Source organism: Scardinius erythrophthalmus, assembly GCF_964197995.2.
Source record: "Scardinius erythrophthalmus genome assembly, chromosome: 1".
NCBI classification, from domain to species: domain Eukaryota; kingdom Metazoa; phylum Chordata; class Actinopteri; order Cypriniformes; family Leuciscidae; genus Scardinius; species Scardinius erythrophthalmus.
Genome location: NC_138221.1, coordinates 39611958 through 39625204, shown reverse-complemented (window position 1 = coordinate 39625204; position 13247 = coordinate 39611958). Strand labels below are relative to the sequence as shown.

At 36.9% G+C, this 13247-nt stretch overlaps 1 protein-coding gene across 4 annotated transcripts in view; it reads right to left on the bottom strand.

The window, feature by feature from the left end:
• arhgap23a (Rho GTPase activating protein 23a) overlaps nucleotides 1–11997 on the bottom strand; it is a 63631-nt gene extending 51634 nt beyond the window's left edge. For all 4 annotated transcript variants that reach the window (XM_081379947.1, XM_081379949.1, XM_081379948.1 and 1 more), the window contains exon 1: nucleotides 11755–11997. In XM_081379947.1, coding sequence (XP_081236073.1) covers nucleotides 11755–11808 — 54 coding nt within the window. In that variant the 5' untranslated portion in view covers nucleotides 11809–11997. The remainder of the gene's footprint in view (nucleotides 1–11754) is intronic.
• Between the last annotated feature and the right edge of the window lie 1250 nt (nucleotides 11998–13247).

The following is a 13247-nucleotide window of genomic DNA, read 5'->3' as shown; positions in this document are numbered from 1 at the left end:
TGAAGGATCATGTGACACTGAAGTGAAATAAAATACAATTTCATGAAATAAAATGCAGTCTTAGTGAGCATAAGAGACTTCTTTCAAAACCATAAAAAAAACGTTTGAATGGTAGTGTACACATCTTAATCGTCATTTCTTAAAATGTTTTAAGATAATTAATGATCTTGACTCACATTCATGAGGGTCTGCAGTGGTATCTATGATATAATTTCCTTTTTTTTTTTTTTTTTTTCTGAATGCTGATTGCACCACTTGAATGTTCAAATAACTTAAAATGTAATAAAATAAATAAATATTAAAAGCATTACATTTTTTCATATATTTATCATATAAATTAATAGATTCAGATACCTGACCCAGTCCTCTTTGTAGCTTATTCTGTCCAAAAACTGCTCACTGTTTGACAGCCATGTAAAACAAAATCAGTTTTTCCTCTATTTGCATATATATTTTTTAAAACCGCCTTGCATCACAAGCATACCTAATTATTTTTCTTAAGTATGCAGAACACTAGGTAGTGGAACTCCTGCGAGCTTTCAGCTACACTCCTGTGTTAAAAACACAACTGTCAGACCTACACCAACAGCTGAAAGAGAGAGAAGATGACTGGAAGGAGAAAGAGGAAGGCAGAGAAATGTGTATTCATAGATTTCAGCTGAGAGATAACCAAATAAGGCAACAGCTTAAAGAAGAGACTGATCTTGAAAAAGAAAGTAGCTAAAGAGATAGATGGAGGAGACATAGGTATGGTGGAATGTCAGCGATGGAAATAACAAACAACACAGCACAGCCAATCAGAAAAACAAGTTAAACATCAAGAAGAGATGATTTACTGATAAAGAAAGGTCACAAACTGCTGAGATTTGTTAAAGGGGCCATATCACGGAAAGCTGGATTTTGGTCTTTAAAAAAAATAGAGTTTGATGTTGATATACTTTAATGTTCATGAAGCAAAGCTCCTTAACCGATCCACTCAGACTTTATGGAAACTAAACTGCAAAAATGGGTCATTCATAAATCGTGACGATATTGACATAACGACCATGAGCACTTATATAACCAACTAGCCTACGTTTACACATCAATGTCTATTCAGTATTCAGCAGATTGTCATGTTATGTAAGAACTTTGTTTGCAGGGTTTGGAGTAACAGAATACAAATACAAATACAAAAATCTGCGTCAAAAACCAAGGTAATCAGATTACAATTACATTTTGTAAAAATGGGAATATATTATAGGATTACAATGGTTTAGCTTGAAACTAAATAAATTTGTATTTTGACATAATTGACAGTAGTGATGCGTGGATCGCGGTTATATCCATGGAGACTGTGGATAATCCGCGGGTCGGGAGGGCCAAGTAATAAAAAAAAAAGCATTCCAATTAATTGCAGTTAGATCGGGGTATGTGGTATGTGACGGCTGTTAAGCGCTGTATGACAATAAACTCATAAAGTCTATATCCAGCCTTTACTTGGGATGAACGCAATTAATTTCTTGTGTTCGGGAAGTTGCAAAGACAATTTATGTTTGTGACTGTGACTGTGTTTAGGCTATTAAGGAAATGCAATTTTGCCAAAGAACTTACTTTAAACAGCAAAATGCTGATTTAAAAGCACCCTACTTCTATGTAATATGCTACCATATCATCAGGTTTAACACTGAGAATCAGAATAATTGTTATGTGACGATTGGGTGCGGATATCTAAATCTGACTCACGTGAGCCACCTACTGGTGCATGCACAATCATTCTCCTAAATATTGCTTTTTACCTGACTTTAGCCTATGTGACCTTGAAGAAATCCAAAAGTAATCAGATTACATTACTTTCATATTGTGGTGCTTGGATTACATTACTGAATATTTTTTATGAAGTAATTTGTAACTGTAACGAAATACATTTTTAAAGTAACCCTCCCAACTCTGTTTGTTTGCTTGACATCATGACCATTACAAAAATTGGGGATGGTTAATATTTTTTAGATTTATTTATATTATATTAATATTTTTAAATGTAATGTATTCTTGTGATGTAAAGCTGAATTTTAAGCATCATTACTCCAGTATTCAGAGACACATGATCCTTCAGAAATCATACTAATATGATGATTTGCTGCTCAAGAAACATGTCTTACTATTAGCAATGTTGAAAACATTGTTGGATTGTTGCAAACATTTTTTCTACTGTATCGTTTAAGACATGTCTATTTCTAAAAGTCTGAGAAAACATAGAAAATTGTCATTTAAACAAAATTATGTAAAATATTTTATCAAAATAACCTTGATCAACATTATCAGCGGGCCTCAGAGAACAAATAACCTGCTGCAAAAGTGTAGAATATGAACTTAAGTGTAGAATAAGAATTTAAACATGAATTCTGATGGATAACTAATGAAGAATATGACAGGATCGGGCAGACATGAGGAGAGCTGTCCTCCCTGCCCTCGGGCTGCTGTTACTCTACGCTCGAATTATCTCTCCATCAGCCGCTCCAGCGAGGCAAGTCCCAGGCTCCAATCCCGGCCTGCCTGGACATGCTTCCCTAGGGAAAAACATCTTATCCCTTAACACAGACTCAGAGAGGGAGGGATGTTTGTGTTTATAGGGCAAGGGTTGCATGCTCAATCATATACAGAACTTGAGCCTATCAAACAGTGTATTTATCTAAACAATGATAAACATGATGCTGAGGTTGCTGACAAGTTTGCAAGTTGTTAAGGACAAACCAATAAACTCAGAATATCCAAACACAAAGATCCCGCACAAAAGGTTGACAGCACACAAACTGTATTTGACCTTGTTCCACCATCTACCCAGAAGAATAAAAACAGCACTAGTGGTGTTTCAGTCATGATTGTTAATGTTATCAAATTGTTTGTTGAGCCATTTTTTTCATCCACTAAAGGATAATTCCATTGGTTGGACCTTCTGAACGAATATGCCCCCTTCACTGTAGAGTTCTGCGTCTGAACGAGACTCAAGAGTGGCACAGAACTCAACAAGTTTTGTGGACAAACTCAATGAACAGTAACACTTTAGTTTAGGGTCCAATTCTCACTATTAGCTGCTTATTAGCATGCATATTACTAGGATATTGGGTGTTTATTAGTAGTTATAGAGCACATATATGCCTTGTTCTGAATTACCATATTCTACATCCCTTAAAGGGATAGTTCGGCCAAAAATTATATTTAACCCATGATTTACTCACCCTCAAGCCGTTCGAGATCCATATGTCAATCTTTTTTCAGATAACTGGCTTCCGGTAGCAGTCGACGCGCGTTCACGGAGATGTATGCTGGCGTATGACGTAGGACGTAGCGTAGGAAGCGTTGTGACGTAGAACGAACGCAGAGTTTTGTTTTGCTGTGCTCTCTGGCTGCGCTGTCACGTTCGTTCTACGTCACAACGCTTCCTACACTACGTCCTACGTCATACGCCAGCATCCATCTCCGTGAACGCGCATCGACCGCTACCGGAAGCCAGTTATTTTCGTTTATAAAGTTTTAAATATGTATATTTTTACGACAAAACCGCACGGATTACCCTCAGAAGGCCTTCGTATATCCCCCTGGAGCCGGATGGATTACTTTTGTGAAGGATGCATGCACATTTTGGGACTTGAAGGAGGTGGACCCCATAGCTTCACATTATAACCACTGAAAGATCTAAGACATTTTCTAAAATAACTGAAAATGTGTTCGTCTGAAAAAAGATTGACATATACATCTCGAACAGATTGAGGGTGAGTAAATCATGGGTTAAATATCATTTTTGGCCGAACTATCCCTTTAATCCTATACACCTTTACACAAAGGATCACTAAACAAATAATTTAGGTGAGGATTCGTGTCACTGGAATGAATAAACTCTTGACAATGACATCATGCCCACTGAGTTACAGCTAAATATACAGTTTGATCTGTCTTCTCTTCCTTCCTCTCTTTCTCTCTCTCTCTTCAACACACAGCTGTGTACCACATCAACAAGCGGATCTGTATTAGCTGCTGTTTTCTGCTGAAAGAGAGAGTCATTGTGTGATTCTCCTCACAACACAACAGCCCTGCCCAACTATTCCTTTAATTCTGCTCTCGTTTCCCACTCTCTCTTTCTGCAGGGCACACAGGAATGCAATCCAGTGGGAAGAGAGGCATTTTCATCGCACTCAAGCAAAAATTGCCCTCTGCCCACACTGTCCTGACAGGAATGGAAAGTTCTGGCTTTTGCTCCGATATTACAATCAAATGTGCGTAAGATTTTCTAGACTGAAAGAAATCTTGGAGAAATTACAATACCTGCAAAATGATGTGGTTTCAGGGTATAATTTAGGATATTCATTATTTGTTATGTTTTGCTTACATTACATTATTAACCATTTATCAGCAAAAAGAAAAACAAAATAACAGAAAGCTTCGTCTGAAGATCACATTGTAATAACCTCTGATTTATATTTTAACACCTGTATTATTATAGTGGTTATCAATATGCATTTTAAGGTACAAATCAGATTTTGGTACTTCAAGTAACTTAACATATAATTTCACTTGTGAAATATACACAGACAACAGCATGCAGTGCTAGAAACATTGTAACTATATTTTTTAAATTATGCTAAATTTCTGGAAAACTGTTCTTACAGTGTGACAAAGCATAAGTACTAATTATAGAAAAACATTGTTTAAAATAGTTATACATGTATAATATGAAGTATAATATGTTGCATGAAAACTGAAGTCAACCACCCTAATATACCATCATTTTGCAGTAGTAACTGTAAAAGTAACTAGTATTTTTGTAGAAACAGTAGTTAATGTGGTAAATGTTTGTAAGTAATACTGTAGTGTGACTAACCCAACAGAAACCATGTACACAAGCATGCTTGCAACAAAAAAAAACATGCTCATGAGTCAATTAAGTCACATGAGCTGCTGGAAAAGATAGGTGGACATGCAGGGTCACTGGGTCACTGTCACGGTTACTCCCATCAAACACAGGTCACTGACTGCAGGCTACCGAGACAGTCAAATGACTAACAAGAGCACTTCTGTAATGGTTGTCCAGGTTCACATTAGGTTATAGAAGGAGAAGGAGAGGTAGAGAGAGAGGTTGAGAGAGAGAGGTTGAGAGAGAGAGAGAGAGAGGTTGAGAGAGAGAGAGAGGTTGAGAGAGAGAGAGAGAGAGAGAGAGAGAGAGAGAGAGAGAGAGAGAGAGAGAGAGAGAGAGAGAGAGAGAGAGAGAGAGATCAATAAGCAGCCATTATGTGAGTGCCGTCATCCACTGGGAGCAGTGGTGGAGGTCGACGCCCATCTGGGGCTCAGCATTCAACATCTAAAGCCTACAGCCATCATTCTTCAAATAGTCCCAACAATACTGCAGCATACTGCTCACACATGTTTTACACTGTGCCCCTGCATTTCAATACGATGAGTCAGCGATATCTGAAGGGTGGAGCGTTATGGAAGTAGCTTCATAACTGTAGCTCAATGTATGTGTCACAGGAAGACACTATATTGATGAGCAGAACTGTTAGATTAGTTCTCGCCATCACTGTTATTCTCTTCTTCTATTTCTGTAAATCACTGGTGGAGGGTGCGTGTCATCTCGCCCCACCCAGACCACCCTTTCTCAGAAAGGAAGCATTTCTAAATTTGGGTTTGTGGCGTCATGGATCAGTGTGCATCAATTCCTGATTCACCACACAATTTCCAGAACTCACAGAAGCATTAAGCTGGCATGAGATGAGAGAGGATCTAAAACACTCCCTACTGTGTGAGTCTGACCAATCAAAATCCTTGAATCACTCGTAATGAACTTCCTTCTAAATTATATATTTCCATCCATCGACACATTTAACCTCTGTTCTTGTCTCTTTTTCCACCCATCAATCCATCCATCCATTCATCATCCATCCACCTGCAGTTTGTGTCAAACCTGATGATCATGTTCTTCAACAAGATGATTCAAAGGGATGATACAATACATTTTGTAGAATGTGAGGGAGTATGAATAGGATTATAAACATTTAGACCCCACAGAATATTGGCCTATACTTAGTCAGTATGAATTTAACACTTTTATTCAGCAAAAATGCATTAAATTGATGTGCTGTCAAGAGATTCATATATTTAATCTAATTAATTACATGATGTGCCGATTGATTGATCTGATTAAATCGCACATCAAATTTGGCTGAGAAATTACCGCCAAAAGATCATTTAAAGTCATTATTGTGTTAAATGAGAAAAGTATCAAATAGACATATAAAAAAGTAGCTTTAGAAAGAAATATTTGATTTGATTCAACATAGAATTTATTACACACGCGGGTACGTTAAATGCAAAAAGTAATTTTATTTTTCCATAACTTATTAAATTAACTTGTTAAATCCACAGCAGTTATTGTTACACAATATTTCTATTTCAAATAAATGCTGTTCTTTTGAACTTTCTATTCATCAAAGAATCCTGAAAAAATGGATCATGATTTCCACAAAAATATTAAGCAGCAGAACTATTTTCAACATTAAAAATAATAAATGTTTCTTGAACACCAAATCAGCATGTGATTTCTGAAGAATCGTGTGGGACTGAAGACTTTGCCATCAGCTTTGCCATCACAGAAATTAGCCTACATTTCAAAATATATGATAAATATATAGAAAACAGTTATTTTAAATTGTAATAACATTTCAATATTAACTGTTTTAACTGTATTTGATCAAATAAATGATGTAAGCAGAGACTTTTTACATAAACATTTAAAAAAATAATACCAAACCCAAACATTTGATCTGAATGGTAGTGTAGAAAGAATGAAACAGATAAAGTGAGCTGAGAGTGAAAAGCAGCTCTGGAGGCCAATGTAATGATGTTTAAACAGTGTCTAAGTGCTAATGGACCTCTGCTCTCCAAACATTCAACCTCTTTCCTCTCATAGACACCTAAACTTTGAGCTTGTAGTTTGGCACAAATTCTCTCTCTCTCTCTCTCTCTCTCTCTCTCTTTCTAACACACACAAACTGTTTCCATACCGCAGAGCAAGTGATCCCAATAGGGCTTTCAGGATACAAGTGCTAACCAAACTGCTCATGTACAACTCTGAGATCCTTCCATTGAGTCAGATCTTCTAGGCTGCAGTCTTGAAATGAATTAGCCATTTATTGTGTTTTTAAAGCAGTGGGGAATCACACAGTTGTGAAATGTTTCTTTGTATGACTAAACAATATAGATCATGCAGTAATTAAAGGGATAGTTCACCCAAAAATGAAAATTCTGTCATTAACTACCCTCATGTTGTTCCAAACCCGTAAGACCTTCGTTCATCTTCGGAACACAAATCATGTATTCATACGTCAGAACGTAGGCTCACTATTGGCCAACTCTGGTCATGTGTGTGATGCTGGCCAATAGTTCTGACGTAGAACCCAGAAGCGCTGTGCTGTTACCCTACGTCAACAGCGTAGGAGAATGACATGGAAGAGAAGAGATTGTTGAATAAAGTCGTTATTTTGGCGTTTTTTTGGGCACAAAAAGTACTCTCGTCGCTTCATAATATTAAGGTTTAACCACTGTAGTCACTTGGACTATTTTAAAGAGATACTTCACCGATTAGCATTAAGCTTTGTATCTGTAGAAACCGGTAGTATTTTCGAATGACCGTGCTTCCCTCTCTTATGTCCCCCTGAGACGAGAAATTTCTGTATTGTGTGCCTGAAAAAAAAACTGAAAAAAAAATTGTAATTTTATGTCATCGGAGGCTTTTTTGTCCAGAGGCGAGAGACTACAGCCAGTAGTAGGAGCTCGTTCCGCATGTTTTCAACCCGCCCATAGGGGGATCTCACGATAAAATGCCGTCTTTTCAGTTTTGAGTTGACTAGTAGCCTAGTTGTATAATTTCTTCAGATACTGCCCTCTGTAACCGGTAGGCGTGGCTTGGGAGTGGCTTTGTAGGGCAGCGAAGCAAGTGCATTCTGGGAGTTGTTGTCTTTCATCCACATGAGCCAAAAATACATTTTCTGGCTTTTCTCAGTATAGAAGGCACCAACTTCTAAAATAATTTCACATTTCTACTACATAAATGACCCAATTTAAATACACATTCATCTTTCTAGCGGTGAAATATCCCTTTAACAATGTTTTTACCATTCTGGGCCTTGAAAGTTGCAATGACATTGCTGTCAATGGAGGGACAGAAAGCTCTCAGATTTCATCAAAAATATCTTAATTTGTGTTCCAAAGATGAACGAAGAAGGTCTTACGGGTTTGGAACGACATGAGGGTGAGTAATTAATGACAGAATTTTCCTTTTTGGGTGAACTAACCCTTTAAATAATATAGATCATGCAAATTAAGTAATACAGACTGACAATGGTTTTGAATGTGTTTATTGGAGTGCATATGACTGACTGCTCTGATCTGATATTTGTGAGCACTAAATGCAGTCTGCTGATCTCTCTAAATGAAGTGAAGTGTGTTCTCATGTCCTCTTCTTTCCTTTCCCTCCTCTCTGCCTAACCGCTTCGTGATAATTGAATCAGGGTTCAATTAGGCATGACTGGGAGGGAGAGCAGCACATTCACTCACTCACACACACACACACACACACACACACGTACCACACCCTCTGAGCACAACAACAGCAGACTATATTTATCAAGTGTATTTGGGTTTACTTTAGTCCATAATGAGAAAATAATATCTTTTAATCTCCCTCCCTGATCTTTTCATGTCCTAAATATCTCTTTCTGTTTCTGTTTGTGTGTGTTGGTTGGGAACAGTTTATTACTTACATAACATATATAACTGTCACACTCTATAAGATTATTATTCCACTATTGTCAACAACATTATAAGTTTTACATTGCCACATAATGGATGCTGAACAAAATCATCAACTGGGCCAATAGGTCTGTCGACATACAGAATCCCACAAAATTCACACTTTTACACATAAAATATGCATTAATGTCATACACCAAAACATTAATTATTTTAAATAAAGCTAGCAGATGTTAATTTTCCCAGCAAAATGCTTCAGAAAAATAATTCTGTCAAGTTTCAAATGCTAAAAAAAGATATACTGTTCAAAATCTGGACTATTTTTGGTAGTTAAACATTAGTGATTCATGTCATGTCATTATCCTGCTTTCACGCTTGTACCTCGAACAATAAACTTAAATAATTAGGCTACATTTAATTTAATTTAAATTGAATTTAAAAATGAATTTAAATTCAAAATGATGAACAATATTCATTTTTACCACTTACTTATAGATGGTATCATAACTAAATGTTTTTGTTAAAGCATGTGAAAGTTGAGCAATTGACTTTAAGCATTCACTATAAACTTGCTTTTCACTTTTTTTTGTCTATATTATAGATCAGTGCTTCCACCATGTTTCAGATCAACACGACCCTTCCAAATTCGACAACTTGCGCATCATCTAGAATCGTGAGTTTCTCATATGTTTGGGAAATATGTTCCCCCTATGTTTCCCATGAATACGACTTCGGTCTGTCTTTCACGTGCTCGAAACTCATAGTTACAATATTACAGACTATGATATTGTGCACTTAAAGTGTAATTTCTCCAATTTTCAACCTGTTTTGTATTGTTACAATGTCAGTACTGTAGACAATATTTCCTCGTTCTCTGTGTTACCTGGACTGAGAAATTTACATTTATTTGTCAACAAAAGTCCGCTGGATGAAGCGTTTCGCTTTTTACATCTCCAAGGCTTTCGTGAAAACTACACATTACACTTCTGCGTTTTTGTATCCCCACCCACGTTCAGTCGGATCAACAGAGGATTATTAACAGAACAGTTTTTGCAAGGGTAGGTTTATCACTGAAACCTATATCATAATATGTCTCCATATTTATGATTTTTTTGTAGCCTTTAGCCACTGCCAACAACACGCTGGATCCTTCAGTGGAATCCGAAAGTAACTCGCTCCAGCTAAATGTTTACTCTTTGAATTCTTGCCACCGGAAACAATACAAGCCGACACCATTATGACTAAAAGTTTGCTAAGAAATATTTCCTATTCAAGCAAGGCGGTATTTGACTCTGGTAAGCATATCCATAGCAAACTGGTGGGAGTGGTGTTGGATGGCAACATGCCTAGTGTTTTATGGGTGTTGAGGTTTTCCTACTTATTTAGTAAAAGGGAAGACAACATCCTTACTTTCTGTTTTCTCTAGTCATGTAACACATATAAAAAAGCATAGGCAGTAAAAAGGCCACAATAGTTAATGTGAAGGACTGCAGCTGCGGTTACTCTGATAGGACACCTGTGTGAACTTGAGGAGAACTGACTTTATACGTCCATTAAAAATCACCTTGACACGAAAATGGCTCAAAAAAAAAGGAAAGCTAGTACCACTTGTTTTGATATTTTCTAATGCAATGACATTCAGACCTTTTCAAGTGTTTAAATACTTTTTTTGTGCAAATCAAGATCTCTTTACTAATGCCACTGAGCTCTAAAGCCATTTTGACTTGAAAACACCAGCAGTGTGGTAATCTTTACTATGGTAGTCTTTAGATTGGACACAGAACAGACATGCTGATTCAGCTCTATTGCCAATGATGCCAAAAAAAAAAAAACATTTAGTCTTGATGACTATACACATACATTTCTTTCTTTCCTCATCTCACATCAAAAGGGTCCAATAAAAGGGAAGAGGAAAACCTCTGACTGTAAAACAAGAATTATGACAACAAAAAGATCTGAGACATACAGTAAAGCTATTGCTCCGGGTGATGCTGTAATGTGCTGGTACACACCCATACACACATGGACAACACACACACACTCAAATATACAGTAAACACATAAACAGTTCCTCTTTGAAGGAGACTAGCCTGCTTAGACAAAGAAATGTTGAGAAATAGATAATTCATTTGTTGTTTTAAAAATGTCAGTAGTCAAGTAGTTATAATAAAAACAACAGAATATATTATTTGATACTATGAGATCAATTAATAGTCAGTTTTACCAATATCAGATCTATGGTCTTTAAGGGATCATTTATTTCAGTAAAAATTAGGCTAAGTAATAATAATGTTGGAGTAAATTATACAACTTTCTATGTAACAGCTATTCATTCTAAAGAGAGTAACAGATCTAAACATGAATATTTAAGATCGCAAACAACTTTAAAATCTTCATATAAAATATAAAAACTGTGTATATGTATCATGTGAAAAAAACAGTCTAATTACGTTGATCATTTTCACTTACCACGAAAAAAAAAAAAAACATTTTTGAGATGTATATCACTCATGCACATAATGCATAGGCTACAACATTAACAAACTGTACACATGATTTTTTTTGTTAAACCACGTTCCGATAAATAAGTGAATGGCGTGTGCAGACAGTGGTAGATTGACAGGCTGTGCCTCTGAATACTGACAACAACAATAACAATGTGCGAGTGATGTTAAAGTACGACCATTTCAGACCAATGGTGTGGTAATAAATACGTGCTTCATAAACAAATTGTAAAATGCGACGATTAACCCAAGCTGGCAGTTAAAAGGAGTTTCTGTAGGAATAGCGGTCTCGTCTGTTTGTACACATTGTATCCACGCTACTTAATCCTCTTAGGAATCATGCTCTCTGATTAATACAACACCGTTCAACACACAGAATGATGTTTAACTCGACTTTACACAAACGTTTGCAGAGCATCAGACGCTCAGCGCGTTTCGCTTTAGTAAGGAAAGCTCTTGCACTTACTTCGTTTTCTGGATACGGAGGTATTCCAACAAGGCAAAATGCAACTCCATTCATTGGACAGCTTAACTTGTTTTGCAGGGGGATACCGAGAGGGGGATTCGGGGGGTCGCGATTAAGATATGTATAAAATAAGTAGGCTATGCTATAAGCGCTTTATCTAAAACCGTGGCGTTCACCTATCCAGTTTTCTTCCGTCCACTCGGCTCTTTCCCGTTGTTTGCCCGCAGTGCCCTCCCTTTTCCCTCGCCCCGATGCAAATCCGTTCAGTTCTTCCACCGGCCTGTCCCACTACAGCACAACGCGCTGGATTAATCTGCGTGTTGGGTTGTGTCGAGTAGCGCGGAGCTCCCTCTGGCGGCAGCACGCGGCCATTACAAAACACGACGCGTTGCGTTTGCTTGCGTTCGGAAACTATGACGTAGCGGGACGCGCGTGACGGGCGCCAGAGCGCGGTGCGTTCAAGGCCATGAAAACAAAGCCCTCTTTGTACCCAGATAAAAAGATAGACGGGAACGAAAAGACATTACAGAAATAAGGAAGGTGAGTAAATGATGAGTGTGTAGAGAGAGGTACAACTGCTAAAACATATCTGAGGAACAGAAATGAGACCGAGTTAAAAATAACGACAGTGTGGTAAAGTTCAGATAACAGCTGATGATAATACAGTGTTAAATGTTTGGACTAATGTTTTTAAACATTTTATTTATTTTAATATTAAACCACAGGAAATACATTTCATATCATGATGATATTGCCTTGATACTCCCACTGTACCTTTTTGAAAGTTTACCACTTTCATCCAATGATGTTTACATAAGGTATTTCAAAGAGTATCATGGAAAAACTATGGTACATGTCCAGAAATTAAGTTTCAAATATTAGACAACTTTATATTTAACAGTCAATCACTCTCAAGAGGGAAACAGAAAAAAACGTATTCGCTCAGTCACCATTTAGATCGCAAACTTTACAAAAAATTTGTAAATAAAAAATTATTACATTTTTTACCACTAAATCGATCCTGCATACCAGATATAAAAACTAACTGTATTATTAATCATAAAAAAACATAAGTCAATAATTTAATATAATGATCATAATTCTATACTAGCCTATACTAGACAAAAAGATTTTTAACCATTTTGAGATATCACCGCACATGCAGAAAACAGATTTGTAGTTAAATCATGTTCATATAAATAATTGAATGACACAAAGTGATTGATTTGATACCAACATGTATTTGTTAGAGTTATTCTGAATCATACCATGTCTTAATGACTTTACTAAAGAGAAATCATGGTAAAAATAATTTTCTCTGAAAGGGTGACACAACGTGAGACAATTATGAGTCGTGCTGGGAGGGAAATGGGAGCTGGAGAGGTCAGAGGTTACGGATTGGGAAGACTGTGACGATTAAACATACAGGCGCTTCAGACTAGAGCTGTGCAGGTCACGCTGTGGTCATGACAGATCAATCAACGAGATGCAGG